At 34.4% G+C, this 16,411-nt stretch overlaps 1 protein-coding gene and 1 long non-coding RNA gene across 2 annotated transcripts; both read right to left on the bottom strand.

The window, feature by feature from the left end:
* Positions 1 to 1,847: 1,847 nt before the first annotated feature.
* LOC307151011 (hereditary hemochromatosis protein homolog) lies at positions 1,848 to 5,210 on the bottom strand. The gene is made up of 7 exons (XM_079858744.1): positions 4,986 to 5,210; positions 3,722 to 3,979; positions 3,267 to 3,545; positions 2,905 to 3,177; positions 2,706 to 2,822; positions 2,423 to 2,455; positions 1,848 to 2,295 (listed from the first exon to the last, which is right to left on the bottom strand). The coding sequence occupies exons 1-7, from the start codon at positions 5,050 to 5,052 to the stop codon at positions 2,255 to 2,257; spliced, it is 1,068 nt and encodes a 355-aa protein (XP_079714870.1). The 5' UTR covers positions 5,053 to 5,210; the 3' UTR covers positions 1,848 to 2,254.
* A 7,412-nt stretch (positions 5,211 to 12,622) lies between these two features.
* Positions 12,623 to 16,069, bottom strand: LOC307151991. Its single transcript, XR_013819957.1, has 4 exons — positions 15,869 to 16,069; positions 13,924 to 14,172; positions 13,110 to 13,278; positions 12,623 to 12,895 (listed from the first exon to the last, which is right to left on the bottom strand). It is a non-coding gene; the product is annotated as an uncharacterized lncRNA (long non-coding RNA).
* Between the last annotated feature and the right edge of the window lie 342 nt (positions 16,070 to 16,411).

Raw genomic sequence — 16,411 nt, forward strand, 5'->3', positions numbered from 1 at the left:
TTCAGGCACATTACAAGCTGACAAACTAACCTTTATGTAGCTCTTGATTGAAATCTTACCTTTGGAAGTAACTGCTGGAGCTGAATTATAGCCATGTCTTGGATATTTAATGCATATATTTTGATCCTCAAATCAGTAAGTGAAACTTCTGTATCTGTCTCGACTGGCTGTTTATTTGCAGGCAGACCTGCAATAGAGATCCTCCCTAATCGGGAACGCACAAGAGAAGGTGATAATTCAGTGAGACATCCTGATCGTCAGACCAGTAGTGGCAGCAAGTCTGGCAACAAGTGAACGTGTCTCTGTGTTTTATAGCCTGAATTAATCCATCATTACAGTTTTTCTCAATTGCTAAAACACAATTTCTGAAACCTTGCTCCATTTTCTGAAAACATTAAACACAAAACCTCATCTTCAAGCACTATTCACAAAACCTCTGACTCCTCTTGCAAAATTAAACTTTCGCCTCAAAACAGTTTTACCTGTGTTCAAAATCATAAACAAAGTGATCAAAATGATCAAGCAGTCAGTAAACAATACACCAAAAAATAGAAAACACATGGTTCAAAACATATAGTTCTCAGGGAGAAGTACATTTTTTATCTCAAAACAAAATTCATATTTTTCCGTCATTGTCTTTTGATGAACGAAAACATGTTCTACCATAGTAGCTCAAAATTGATCAGAAATTACTACTCTGCTTTGCTCTTTGCAATTTTATTTTTGTTCTTCCTCCTCCTTATTCCCATATTTCAACAGTACTGTACCCTGCATCTCACAAACTCTTTGTCTCTGTGATACAGTAATTCTTGTTCTTTGCTGATATGAACCTGCAACCAGTCAAAATCTATTGAGCACTCAGTACTGTTAACAAATAGAAAGCACAATGTTCAGGACCATACAATTTGTTCATTGTACAATATACAGCCTACAATCCACTGTACTACAGTATACAATACTAAAAGGGACAAAAATCAAAGGAGTAAACATGTGATCAGTGTGCTTCTTCTTGTCTTTGGGCATCTTTTGAAACAGGTTAAATCAGTTTTGAGTGGTTGTGTTCAACCAATTATGTGTTCTCTATTTGTATTTGATTGTTGCCTCTTGCGTTTACTAGTATGGATGACGTGTGCATTAGAGTGCAGAATGTGTTTTGAGAATGAGAATGTGTTTAGAGTTTTGCTGAAAAGTCTAAGTGAGATCTATCTATCTATCTATCTATCTATCTATCTATCTATCTATCTATCTATCTATCTATCTCTATCAAGATATAGGCCTATCAATCCAATATATTTTAATGATTATTGTAAAACATTAAGTAAACATTAAACATTTGTATTGACCTATAAAAAACTTTAATTGATGTTTTTTTGTGGTTTTTGAGGTCATTTTGTGTAGCTGAAACATTTCTTTCATTTGAGCTGAATAAAAATCACATAAACTTCAAGAGATGCATGGACCCATTTTGACTTAAAATGCTGATCAATTATTTTATGATGTGAAAATAAAACAATAGATATATAAATATTTTAAATAATTTATATGTGAAATGAGCAAACAACTTTAATGAAGATTTAATTCTTTAGTAACATGGTCAAACGTCATAAGCAAAAGTAAAAAAAAAAATTAAAAATAAATACAATTTTATAAAATAAAATTTATATTATTAATAAAATACTCACTAGAAGCATAAGATTAATCATGGTTTGAAGCTATAAAATAAAAAGTAAAATATGTAATATTGCATCATTAATTAAAATACCTTTTGTATTTATGTGAATCATCAGATCTATTCTATATAGACTCACTGAATGATTTAACATTCATTTCAGTTTTCGCCTCCAGTCCCATTACCCAGTGACGTCTAGTTTGTTGTCCATTGATTTATTAATACCATCTCTGTGGAACTTTTTATATTCCAATAATAAAATGTATGACATTAAAGGATAATATGCACAGATAATACACCATAAAAACACCAACAATTAAATTACTAAAACTATTGGTGCACTAATGGTTATTTATATACATTTGTCTGAAACTATTCCACAACTTTGCATTTTAGCAGACATAGTCTTGACATCATAGGCTTCATGCAATCAGTGATTTATAGTGAGGACTGTGCAGGAGCACAGTTTGTGGGGAAAAAGGAGAATATGATTTCTTGAAAAAAAGAAACCTTATGACACTTTGCCAGAATATAATTTGTCGGCTGTTTAAAAGACGTTTCTCCACTCATCAGTGTTGTTTTGTCTCATGACACTGACAAGGTTGACGTCACACTTTCTTCAGATGCTGAAAATGAAATTGAATGTTTAATGAGTGTACAATGAATAAAAAAAAGCAAACTTACTATAATTAATTTCATTTTATTCAGTGCTGTATATTTAATAATAATAAAAAAACGTATTAAACTACGTACCAGAAGCAGTAGAATAGCCACTTTTAATGGAATCTAAAACCCAAAAAGACGATTGGTTGACTGACTGTTCAGTACCAAGCATATACAGTTCACATACGTGTGTGTGTGTGTGTGTGTGTGTGTGTGTGTGTGTTGTATATAGGCTTAGTACTGAACACACACACACATATCTTAGGGTAGGGTTAAGGGACAGAATATATAGTTTGTGGTGCAGTATAAAAATCATTATTCTTATATTCAAATTCTTATTTTGCTTAAATATATATATCAGTTCTTATCATACCTGCACATTGTCTTTTCCGTGCAATTACAGCAGCCGCCACTCCAAACACCATCATCAGAGCCAAAACCGTCAGAACTGAAGGAAACACTGATATAAATGGTTCCCCGTGATCATACTCTGAAACATGAACCACAGACTCTGAGATTAACTTTATTTTGGTTTTGATTGTTAAATTACGATTTCTGAAAAATCCTATTACCCAAAGTGACGTGGAGTTTGTTGTCCAGACTGAGGTGTGTGGCAGAGCAGCTGTATTTGTGTTTGTCTGCACTGATCTCCAGACTCTTCCTCATCTGGTACGTCCCGTCACCATTGGGCAGCAGATCTCCTCCAGTGATCTCATGATCAGATACAGGCTGTCCATCTCTGAACAGGGTCAGGTTGATGTGACGAGGGTAAAATCCTGTTGCCAAACAACTCACACGAGACCCAGAAGACAGTTCTTTCTGGAGGAGCCTGACTTTGGGTTTCACTGTGGAAAAAAGGTAACAGAAAAATATTATTATTTATATTGGCCTGAAATATATGGCCTGTTATTCAGTAATTTAGCTGTCATCGTACCTTTTCTATTGACTTGATTTCTCCTTTTTTCAAGATACCTCTTGAGTGTTTTGATGCAGAATGGTTGGTATAAATGTTCATGATTCCACTTGCTGATTTTAAGATGAATATTGAGCTCTTGGGTCGAGACGTTTAAATGACCCTGGTATGTGAAGTTCTTGTCAACATAAAGCAACTCATCTGTGGTGGAGCCACTGACAGCATCTCGTGTGATCATTTGTCCCGGTTCACCATCATCTCTCAGTTCACACAAAACCAGCCTCTGAAGGGCAACAACACCTTTAATAAAGAGATGAAGCTTTAAGGTAGAGTTTATTTAAAATCATAAAACAACAACAATCATAGTGATTCATAACAATGATAATACTTTATTATTATTATTGCCTAAAAGACTGCCTTTGTATAATTTATAAAATGTTTCTATTAATATGTCACACATTTTTGATTGTACTTACTGTAAGTTTTATTTAAATTTTGTGTTGCTACTACCAGTTTTTCCATAAAAGATGATTGTATGTTGTCACTTATTCTGACGAGAGCATTTAAATCAAACATGTCGTCTTCAGTTGTTGTATTTCCTCTTGGAATGAGAGTCTTCGTCTCTCCGTTATAGTACAGAGCTGTGACATCATCCACAATCCCTACATAGCTAAATTCAGGAAATGGTGTTTGTCCTCTAATGTATGTTGCAAGCATCCACAAAGAGTGAGAGCCTGTGAAAATAACATAAAATGGATTGAATGGATGATAGCATTTTCCAATTTATATATGAAATGTTATAATTAGTGCTGGGAAAAGATTAATCGCGATTAATCACATCCAAAATAAAAGTTTGTGTTTGCATAATATATGTGTGTGTACTGTGTATAATTATTTTGTATATAAATACACACATATGCATGTAAGAATTTTTATTTATTTATATATAAATTATTTATATTTATATATAATATAAATTATGTATAAATATATATATACAGTATATACATGCAAATATTTCTTAAATAAATACATGCATATGTGTGTATTTATATAGCCTATACAAAATAATTATACACAGTATATATTATGCAAACACAAACTTTTATTTTGGATGTGATTAATCGCGATTAATCTTTGCCCAGCACTAGTTATAATGTTTTTTTAATCAATCTAGTTGTTAGTTAATTAAAATGTTTCCCATGTGTTTAATATGTTAATTTAATTAAGTACGTTTTGTAACTATATTTTTAATTTATTGTCAATATGTATACACAAGACTGTAAAAATACATATGCCTTGATCTACCGCAACTGAAAAGATAGAAGTTTTGCTTCCTCACAGTTCTTTATGGAATGAACAGTTGCTATGCAACCAGGAAATTTTGAAGCCATTATGTACATTTACTCACGAGTTTCGTTTACTCAGTCTTTGACTGACAAATCTGTACAAACAAATCTGTATATATTAAGCAGGCAGCACTAGAGAAAAAAAAGGTTTAAGTCTCTTAACTCAGTCAATCACTTGCTTAAAAATAACATAAAATATTAAAACCTCAAATCTCTAGCTCACGTAGACTATTCATATGGTTTTGTTTTCATCCAAATTTCTTTATAGGTGCTTTTCAGACTTGCAATAGGCCACTGGAAGCACATTGTTGTTCTGTTTAGCTCTTGATCAACTATATTTTTCCATATTCCAACTGAAGTAAAATATTAAATAAGTATTTTGAAGTCTTACCTTTTGGAGCAGCCATTGGAAGTGAAAGCAGAAAAAGAAGAATGTTGTGCATATTGCTGACACACATACTGTATGCTGTCAGCCAGCGCTCACCTGTTAATGATCAACACTGAAATAATCGACACTTGTGGGTAGTTAGAGAGTGTGTTCTCTGAACTTTTCAGCTGTTAATGTTTTGCTAGTCATGAAAAAAATGAATGCTTCTGGAATAGACACTTTACACCATAAACAGGCCGTGACTTCCCCTTTCACATTTGTCTGAAACCAGACCAGACCACTGGTAGATTTTACTGACAGTTTAACAGTATAGGCCTATTTCTCCACTCATCTACTATTATGTTGCTTTGTGCCGAGACATTCAAATTTTATTGTGTTGTTTAAACATTTTCTTCAGATTTTACTTTAATGAATGTACAGTAAGAAAACTTACCTTTCTTCTTTGTTGAGATGGGTTAAAAAAAAAAAAAAAAAAAAAAAAAAAAAAAAACAAGGGCAGGTAAAGGCACAAGTAAATCCAATTGATTGCGCAAGATGGCGGTAGTTGTGTTTATATATGAAATCATGAAACCAGAGCGGTGTGATATATGAGAGGCATGAAAGTAGAGCTGGTTTTAGTTACCCGGATGAGTGTTACCACGACGACAGTGAATCCCTGACCGCTCACGAGTGCAAGTAACGTTACAAAAAAAAAAAAAAAAAACACTGTCTGAATTAACTCTGTTTCTTATTTTAAATAACCATTTAGTTTGAGTGAACAGTAAGAGAAACGGTTACACCTTGCGGAGAGATAAAGTTAATTTAAAACACAATTTACAAATCTTTCTCCAAAATGTTACAATCAGAAAATAATTGTCAGTTTTGATTTCATAAAGTGACTATTGTACATTTCAGGCAAACACAGAGAGTGAGAGCCTATGATATAACATAAAATGGAAAACAACAACACAATTAACAAAACTGTATATAAAAGTCGACGGCATGAAACAGAAGTTGCTTTAGTATTTTTTTTTGAGAGAAAAGGCTACTGAATAAGAAAAAAAATTAGGGAGGGACTTGATTTCATCCTCAGGAGTTGATTGGATCATAGGAAGTTAGGTGTTGGAGGCAGTTTGCAGTCAGTTGTGTAGGGAGATTAAGATTTGTTCTTAAGATTTGTTTGGACTTCACGCCATATCGTAATTACCGTAATTATGACATTACAACATGTAAAAAGCTTTCATGTCCTCATAGAACTCGTAATTAGAACTTGTAGACTGGGAATTTTCTGAGAGCTCCGACTTGTACGTGACCTCTGTATCAACTGACCAATGCAGATTCATATTGCCGTTGATAGTGTTGCAATAGAAACGCATAATTTCGAGTCGGAGGTGTAACGCATTACAAGTAACGCAAGTAATGTAATCAGATTACTTTTTTCCAAGTAACTAGTAAAGTAACTCATTACTTTTAAATATACAGCAACATATCTTAAGCCCTATTCGCACGGGATTAGTATTACCTGGCGACCTCTAGTAATTTGTAATAATTGCGGAGGTTGTCTGTGATCTTAATCCCGTGCGAATCGGCCATGTCTGTAATTTGTAAAGTAAAAATTCCCCCGCAAATGACCTACCATATTTCGGCGAACACCGAGGTCCTGTGATAATATTAGTCCCGTGCGAATCAGCATCTCTGTGATTTAACAGGGTGTATATAATTTTTTCAAGGTTTTTGTTTCCTGTGCGCTTTTTTATCCATCTTTCGTGAAGAATGGAGGCTGTGTTGGAGTGTTCTGATAGTATTTTGGGTGCTGGGTCATATCGCTATACACCATGATACGATACAACTACAATTATCAGAAAGAGAAAGCTGAAAACCATGATTAGATGGAGATGAATGACATAGGCGTAATTTGCGGGTGGGACATGTCCCCACCATTTTTGAAACATCTCGCGGCACGAATGTACCAATACAAATAAATAAAACATATCCAGTTAACTAGCAGAGCATTCATTTAGTTCGTTTGTAAGAGGCGATCTAGCGCTGAAATGTGTTGTTTTTGAAATCAAGTGATCAAAGTGCTCGTTGCCGCTGCGATCAGTGGCGCGGATACTGTATTCTCTTGTGGCTCGCGCACAGTCTCGGACGTGCGCTTCAATCCGTTGTGGAGACTCTCTATTCGTTCTGGTGAAATTACAAAACAAAATGCATACAAACGTATGCTTGCCTGATATACAACCACTGATAAACATAATCGGTTTTGATGAAAAAAAAAAAAAAAAAACCTAGCCTATACGAGTGTGGATTAGAACCCAGAACCTCTGAAACGCTTGGCAAAAGTTCTACCACTAGACCATTTTAATATACATTTTATTTAGTGGATTTATGTATTTATTCACGTGAAAATTCTCATTAAATGACAAATTAAACCAATGCACTATTTAAATCAATTGCTGGACATCGTAATGTTATTGTACATAGGCCTACATCGATTTATGATTTAGCATTCATAAATCCCCCCGTCCCCCGTCCCCCGTCCCACCCACTTTTTAAAGTTACGCCACTGAGCATGCGGTGAGGAACATTCTTCTGTTTATGATATCATACAGCTAGACCTATAATAACGACAAGTCATTTCCAAGCAATAGCCTATTGACATCATATCCGGGAGATAAGTCAGTAAATTCGAGTAAAATCACAGGCTTCGGTTATCCCGTGCGAATGCGCCACACGAAATTCAGACGTGGGGGGGTCATTTCTAAATCACACGAGGTCCCCAGATAATACTAATCCCGTGCGAATAGGGCTTTAGTTACTTTGCATTACTCAAATAAGTTTGCTTTCCCATTTATTGACTGACAGCTCTCCTGTCCCCATGTTGAGAGACATCGGAAGTAAGGTCCAGAGGCGTTGTGCGTAAACATGATGGTTACTGTAGTTCTAGAGTCCTGCAATAATTAAATATCTTATATTACACAAATATACTTTATGTGTTTAATCTCAATTTATAACCAATGTCTTTGCTGCTGACCTTCGATTAGGCTATCCAATTCAATACTAACAAGCAAAAATTACTTTATAAATACAAGGAATGCAAGAAGTGCTGCCTTCAAGCTTGTCACCTGTTTTTAAAATCTAAGCCATGAAAGAATAAAGGCTTTTTATATTTTTCTAAAAACTAATTACTCGAGTACCTTGGATTGTTTTTTCTTATAAGCAAAAATTACTTTAGATAAACATAACATTTGTGTTTCTTTCTTTCATTCTTTTTTTAAGAGTGTTGAACGCCCTGTACAAGTGTGAATTTGCATTTCCTTCAGCTTGAGATGTGCTTGCATTGGAGGATGAGATTGGGAAGTAAATGCAACATGTTCACATGGGAAAGCGGTACAAAAATCCCCTGCACTGTGACTTTTAAGCCACGTGCGAGATACTAACACTTCCACACAAATAAATGAACGTTTTGGTCATATCATAGTGTTTTGGTTCCCTAGTTAGTTTCCCTGTTTTTTTACACTGATTACACTCCTCATGTATGTTTAAGCCCTGTGTTGCCAGACAACAGATGCCAACATAGTCTTTTGTGACATTCTGTCAGAAACCATGAACAAAACAAGAGCCTACATTACAGGTTCTCGTGCAACGAGATAAAAATAGTTTGTGTCGACCACAGTGTTGTATGAGGACAAAAGACAAATTGAAAAGCCAGTGAAAAGACAAGCAGAACTTTAACAAATAACAAATAACTTAGTAACTAAAAGTACTTGGAGTAGAATAACCATTTTTTAAAGGAGTCGGACTTGTCACTTATTGGGGTCCCCTGGAAACATTTCCGTTGTGGTCTGTGTTATTTGCAACGCTTTTGTGTATTTGGTTGTGTTGTGAACGTTTGCAGCGAGTTTCTGTATTTGGTTGTGTTGTGAACGTTTGCAGCGCGTTTCTGTATTTGGTTGTGTTGTGAGTATTTGGAGCACAGTGTTGTAAAACTGATGAAAATGTTTTCTTAATTTGCGTGTTTTTTTTATTTGCATGTGTTTTCTTCAGTTGCAGCGCGCTGGCCACCGTACAAGTGTAGGCTACTGTTTCAACACTGCTTGGGACTAACTGGCCCACTTTTAGTATATAAAAGTAGCCTATACGTTTAAGTGTAACAGTAGTAAACTTTAAGTGCACAACTAGTTCACATAATGTGAATCCGGAGATCCTGTATGACTAATAGCCCCCTCTACCGTATAACAGTGAAAACACGGATAGCTGGAAATTCAGTCAGTGGCAGGGAAGTAGATTTGAAGTAAATTCCTACAGTTTGAACACTACCAGTGAACTAGGCTACACAAAAATTAAAATACTCAGAATTAGGAACAAATCTGTTTTCCTTATAAATCTTTCAAACAATGTAGGTTTACAAGACGGTGTAAAACTGTGAAAAAAGTATTAATAGTAGGCTACTCAATCAAACAATTGAATGGCCTACAACTACAGTACATGTCAAGTTAGAATACTTAATTATACTTTTAAGTAGAGAATATCTCAATCAAAATATTGAGTACATGTATAGTTCAAATAAACTTGGACATTTCTGTCAGTATAAGTCCAGTATACTTGTGTGCAATTTTTGTATATTTCTGAGAAGTAGGATAGCCTACATAAAAAGTAGAAAGTATACTTTCTTATTTTTAGTTTAAAAGAAAGTATACTAATAGCACACTTGAATAAAATAATTTTTCGTACGGATCCCTTCATATCAGTAACCCTAATAAAAGGTGATTTATTTTTCCATGAAGCGGATTGATGTTAGTTGATGATAGCTGAACGTTGGGTGATGCTGCATCCACACCACCAGGTGTCAGCATAAGTTATGTATAGCAGGGAGTGAAGACCATAGACATAAATAATAAATATGGTGAAGACCCTTTCTTATACTGTCTATGGTGAAGACGATCCACGGGGATATCTGGTTGTTAGGGCAAATTGTACTTATTTTGTATTCTGGGAAACATTTAAATATGGTATGTAGCTTGTATTAAACATGGTGCAAAGGACCCTAGGTTGATTTTACTCCAAACCATACCTTTAAACTTCGTGACCTCCCCGTCACCATCATATAATGATTAAAATCCATCCAGTGGTCTTCTTTTAATCTCCTTATATGTTTTCCCCCATCTCAAATCGAGCCGTCTGACGTCACACGGTCGGACGCCCCTCCCACGATTTTTTAATTGACAGCAGCGTTTCAACACAGACCCGCCCTGAGCGAGCTGTCATCATAGTCCTCATTGTTGATACGCTGGAGCAGAATGGCGTCTAAGCGATTGTGGTGTTCTGTTCTTGGGCGTAATAACGAACACAGCAGTCATTTTGATGTTCCTAAATCCGAACCGCTGAAGACGCAGTGGCTGAGTTTGTTTTCGAAGGGAATATTCCCCACGATCAATGTCCATGCTTTCATGTTTGCGCGAATAATTTCTCACCAGACTGCTTTACAAACGAGGTCAGTATAAAGCTGGTTTTGCTAAGAAGCTGCTCCTAAAAAAAAGGATCGGTACCAACTATTCGTGTTCCTGCTGCACCTCCAGATGAAGTGAGTGTAACGTTTTATTAACCTTTATATTAATCTTTATATTAATCTTTGCAAATCGCTAGCACGCTTCACGATGAATGCGGCTGTTTACACTCAGGGTACATTACGGCATGTTTTCTATGTACGATGTTCTCAATATAATTCATAATCCCACGTTTATAATGAACAACGCGTTATGGTTATTGTGTTATTACAAACGGTGTACGCACAGAACAGAGGGGCGGGGTGAGCAAAGCTCATTATCATTTAAAGACACATGCACTTATACGGCGTGCTGAAAACAGAGCTGTTTTTGACCAGGTAAAATTAGTGTTTTCTTACAATACTAATGAGAATTTTTAATTAAAGTGTATTACAAACTTTTAATTTAGACCCTAAAGAATCATAATAACTTGTACAAAAAATGGCATTATATGACCCCTTTAAGCCACTAAGAAAAGTACTGAGCTGAATTTTTGTGTCATCTAGTGGTTTAAAAGAGAATAAAGTCAAATGCACCTTTTACCCCGGTACGCCTTTAGGCCCGTTGTACCCAACATTTTATGTGGCATGAGAAAGTCACATAAACCATGCAAAAGCCAATTAGAGCGGTCAGACTGAAATGGATTTTCAGAAATGCAATTTGAATACAAATTCAAACCACATTCGAATGTAACTTGAAACAGATTTGTAAAAATTGCATTTCATGTGATTTTTTTGCCATTCACACTTGACATTGACAGTCTGAACGAGGCTTAAATGTCACTATACTTACAAATCAGATAAATAAACAACCAACAAATCTTTTCTAAATTGGAAACATGGTTTAAACTGATTAACATCAAGCATTTAGACAAGTACTAAATTGTTGTAATTTATGTTTTTGTGTAATGTGTCTAGAAGTCACTATGCATAACAGACTTTGTTTGAGGACAGTAAATATTGAAAATAAAAGTACATAAAAAACAAAACACCAAAGTCAAAAGCAAAAATTCAAATAAAGGAACAAAATATTTTACAAAAAGAAAATGTTATGACAGTCAAACATGAATACAGATTCTCAAATGTAATTTCCAATCCAAAGAAAACAAGATCAATATGTAAAATTACATAAATATGATTTAATATATACACAACTCCTGTGCATAGCAATATCCTGTGGTTCGTTCAATCATATTAAATGATTTCAAAATATTGGTTAATAGCACTGAAATGTGTTATCTCCAGAAAACTAAAGTGCAGACATAGTATACTTATGATAAAATAGACAAAGAATAGACTGCACAAAAAGTATTAAGTGAATCAATGTAAATTGTGCTACTTGTGAACTAGTGCTACTTCTTAAAAAAAAAAAAAAAAAATGTGCTACTCGTGTGAAAATGTGGCTCAGCGTACCTGAATTAATTTCACCCCTCCAGACAACAATTTTTACAGTTGCACTACATTTACAGTTGTAATCTCTAATAGCCTATGTAAATAAGACATAGGTGGTATAAAAATTGATTGTATCTTATTGTTTGATACTGTCTTTTGACATCTTCAATATGGTAGACAAGTGTACAAGTTTAAAATTAAATCAAATGAAATAAAAAATAAAATAAGACGATTTGAGAGACAGAAGATAGGCCTAAGCCAGAACAAGAAAATCCTCCTGACACATATTAGACATTTTGGTTTTCATTAAACCAACAACAACAATAAATGGCAAGAACATTGAAGCATTGCAGTATTTTGAATTTGACTAACAATGCTATGTATTGCATCAAGAAATGTGTGTATCGTTACACCTCTACAACAGATGCATGTGACACAAATATATTCCATTTAAAGTTATTTTGTAAAAATTCAAATAGATCATATTTTCATATTTTAACATTAAGTTAGGAGTAGGACTACATCTAGTCTCTGTCTTCCCGTCTGCCTTCTAATCCAAACAACTGCCAAAATCACAGATATCGCACATACCAATAGCAGGACAGCAACAACAACTCCTATGTGACTTCTGGAAGGTTCATCTTCTAAAAGAGGAATCATTTAGAATGAGATCAAAATGTAAACATTTTATCTGATATTTTCTATTTCTGTAAAATCGCATTACCTAACTCAATGATCAGTTTGTTGTCCAGACTGAGGTGTGTGGCAGAGCAGCTGTATTTGTGTTTGTCTGCACTGATCTCTAGACTCTTCCTCATCTGGTACGTCCCGTCACCATTGGGCAGCAGATCTCCTCCAGTGATCTCATGATCAGATACAGGCTGTCCATCTCTGAACAGGGTCAGGTTGATGTGACGAGGGTAAAATCCTGTTGCCAAACAACTCACACGAGACCCTCCAGAGTTTGCTTTTTGTTTGAGAGTGATATTGGGCGTTACTGTAGGAGAAGGAGGGGGAAAAAAACGATAGATGATTCAGAGAACGTTTTACATGTAAAAATAAATGCATGTAAGAAATTTAGATGTGCCCTTGAGTACATACTTTTTCTGTTAATTTGATCTCTTCTCTTTTTGAGGTAATTCTTGAGAGTTGTTATACAAACTGGGTAAAAGGTCTTTGTAAATATTAAACAAGAACTGATCAAACCTCACATGGAAGAATTTAAGCAGGAATTTGCAGTCACAGTATAATTAAATGTGTTGTTAATGTAATGCAGTTCATCTGTGGTGGAGCCTCTGGCAGCATCTGCAACAATCATCTTTCCAGGCTTGTCAGAGTCCAGCAGCTCACACACAACCAGTGTCTGATAAACATCAAGACCTGTGAGGGAAATATGAGGGAGAATTGTTATGGGAGATTATCATTGGTTTGGCCTCCTTCATCTTACACTCATTGTTTAGCAAACCATTTTAAAGAAAAATTCTATTTGACAACTCTAAAATTGTCATTGTAAATAACCACATGCTATTTTACAACCTAAACTAACATTGCCTTGTAAAAAAGTTATCAAAATCAAATGATCTGATTGTCACTGTTTCCCCTAAGTGTGTTGACTCTTATTTTGTAGTATTTCCCATTTTAGTTCCTGTTCCCCTAAGTTTCCTGTGCTAGTTTTGTAGTCCCTTTGCAGTTCCTTGATCATTGGTACCTCTTGATTGTCTCCGCATCTTGTTATCTTGTCATTACATTTTATTTTTCAGATAATGTTTTAAAAATATTAGAAGCATATTAATATATTTTTTTTTTAAATAAAGAAACAATAATGGAAGATTTTGCAGAATTATTAAAAGTTATTCTTTTAATTCTGATACCACAAATGATTTCACCTAAAAAACAATACATTTAAAATCAAACATTAAAAATGTGCTCATCAAAAAAATGTATTTAAGCAATTGAATATGTACAGTATGAATAGTTTGTGCATTTTTAAATAGATTAATAAATGTTATTGAGCCAGATACTTACTGTCATTTTGGCTGTCTTGCCTTAACAGTTCTGATCTTCTCAAAAAGGAGTTATACATGTAGCCACTTATACCCTTTATGTAAATTGCATCAATCACATCATCCTCATTCGTCATATTCCCTCTTGGAATATATGTCTTTGAATCATAGTATCCAACTGTGATGTCATCCAAAGTTGTTGTGCAACTAAATTTAGGAAATTGTGTTTTTCCACAAATGTAAGTTGAAATCAACCACAAAGAGTGAGAACCTGAAAAATAAATTGATTATTGGTGATTACAATGGATTATTGTTCATTATTGATTATTTGATTCTTGATTGATTGATTTTTAGTAGGCTATGAGACTGTATACAATAAAACTTTTAAGCTTCATCCTTTTTATTTTTTATTTAAAATATAAGCCTTGGAATCTTGACATTGACTTATACTTTCATTCAGAATGAAAATGATATAGGGGAGTAGGGGAGAGCGGGGGAAAACCTAACAATTTTTGACTTTCTCAGTTGGTTCAGTGTTTTGTTTTGTTTTTTACACATTAATTTCACACATTTTTAGTACAAATATGTGGTCTTGTTTCATTAATACAGACTAGTGTATATTTTTTTCTTTATTTTATGAAGGTAGAATGATGCCATAAAGAATCGCATGTGCAGGGTAAGATCTGTGAAAATGTACATAAGATAATATAAATTAAATTTGCATGCGCAAGAGAAGATTTGTGAAGGTGTAAATCGCCTTTCAAGCGTAAGAAAAAATATTTGCATCATTTTACTGTTATTCGTAAGTGTTACAATCTTATGTACACTTTACACTAATTACCCTGCGAAAGCGATTCTTTATGGCAAAATTTTACCTTCATAAAAAAAGAAAAAAGTATACACTTCACTGTATTAATGAAACAAGCTAATGAGTGAACAGTGATAACATGCCCATAGGGTACACTGTAACATGAGGCGCACATTGTAAGGACCATATGACAGCTTAAGATGTTGTCTGATCCAATCAAAAAAAATACACTAGACAAACAAAATTACTTTGTAAATAAAATACAATTATTAACTTTTTCAAATAAAATAATCCCATTTTTAATAATTAAAATAAACAACTCTTGGAGTTTGACAATGAACACACTGCAAATACATCTATTCAACATAGTTCAAAACAGTGTGAGCAAAAGCAAATAGATGAAGAAAAGCATTCAGACATTCAGAAAAACACAAAGCTGAACACGACACACCCCATCCACACACTGCTCTCATGGAACAAGAGACAAATAGACGGGCCAGAATGCTTTGCATTTCATGAAATAATAATTTCTGAATATTGAACTCAACTCGCAGTCTTTACTCGCAGTCGCCTCTTTCTCATGGATCGCCAATAAAAGTTATATGTTAGTAACATCGCCAACGTCATAGAATAGCGTATAGTTCTAATAGCGTGGCACATTGTAACAGAATTACGTTCCCCACCGCCACGGCGCCACCTCAACTGAGATTTATATCTGGTCAGTGTCTCCTGCTTGTTAGCGAAGCATTAAAGAACTATCTAAACTGCTAAATCACAGATTAGAGATCTAAAGCTGATCTTTCTTGTTTTAGAAAAACTGAGATGAAAAAATAACTTAAGTAAGAAATTTACTTGCTATTATTAAATATTTGTTCTGCCATATCTTTTTTATGCATATTTGCATATGCATATAGTATTGAAATAGCAACAAGTAAATGGGTCACACAACGTTTTGTCATGCTATCATAGAAACCTTAAACCACCACATGTGTTAACAGACTGAAAAAAAAAAGTTTGTGCCCGTATAAAACAATGTGACTCGCTCTACCACAACACTCGAGGACATGAAACGCGATAATCTTCATTAATCTTGCATTTATTCCTTGAAAAAGATTAGGTTTTAAAATTCTAATAATATTTTAAATCGTAAACAACTTACCATATGAAGCAGATGGAAGTGAAAGTACGAGTAAAAAAACGAGGACATACGATTGTGTCCATTTGCACTGCATGTTTTTAGTCCTCAAATATTTAGCAAAAATGCACAGTTACTAAGTTAGAATATGTTTAGTTTTTTCATTCGATTTTTCGATTGAACGGGTGATGAACGCCATTCATGAACGGATCGTCCATTGCGTCTGTCACATGACAAAGGAAATAAAGACTCGGAAGTTAAAGTCATTATTTTTGTGCCCTGTAAATGATCTTTGGCTGCATTATAATGATTTCTTAATTCAGTATATGATGACGATTGCCTAGGTGGATGTTTTCGGGGAATTTGGCTGTTAAAAAAAGTATAACATTTAAAGGCACTTAAATGAACGAAATGACTCGAATAAAGATTCGTTTATTTTGATGAACGAAATCGAACGGTAAAATGATCCGAACTTCCTATGCGAATCAGGAGAGTCAGTAGTAAATTTGCAGATCATGTGGGATGTGTATTGGTTCATCACTGCTTTATACTCACAATGTTAATTTA

The sequence above is a fragment of the Squalius cephalus genome (assembly GCF_949319135.1).
Source record: "Squalius cephalus genome assembly, chromosome: 23".
Classification (NCBI taxonomy): Eukaryota; Metazoa; Chordata; class Actinopteri; order Cypriniformes; family Leuciscidae; genus Squalius; species Squalius cephalus.

Bases quoted from the DNA above. Each gene is read 5' to 3' on its own strand.
- LOC307151011 (XM_079858744.1), bottom strand. From the start codon at position 5,052: ATGTGTGTCAGCAATATGCACAACATTCTTCTTTTTCTGCTTTCACTT. The intron at 3,546-3,721 runs GTAAGTACAATC...TCTTTATTAAAG, and splicing joins AAATTTAAATAAAACTTACA to GTGTTGTTGCCCTTCAGAGG. The intron at 2,296-2,422 runs GTACGTAGTTTA...TTTCATTTTCAG, and splicing joins TGGCTATTCTACTGCTTCTG to CATCTGAAGAAAGTGTGACG.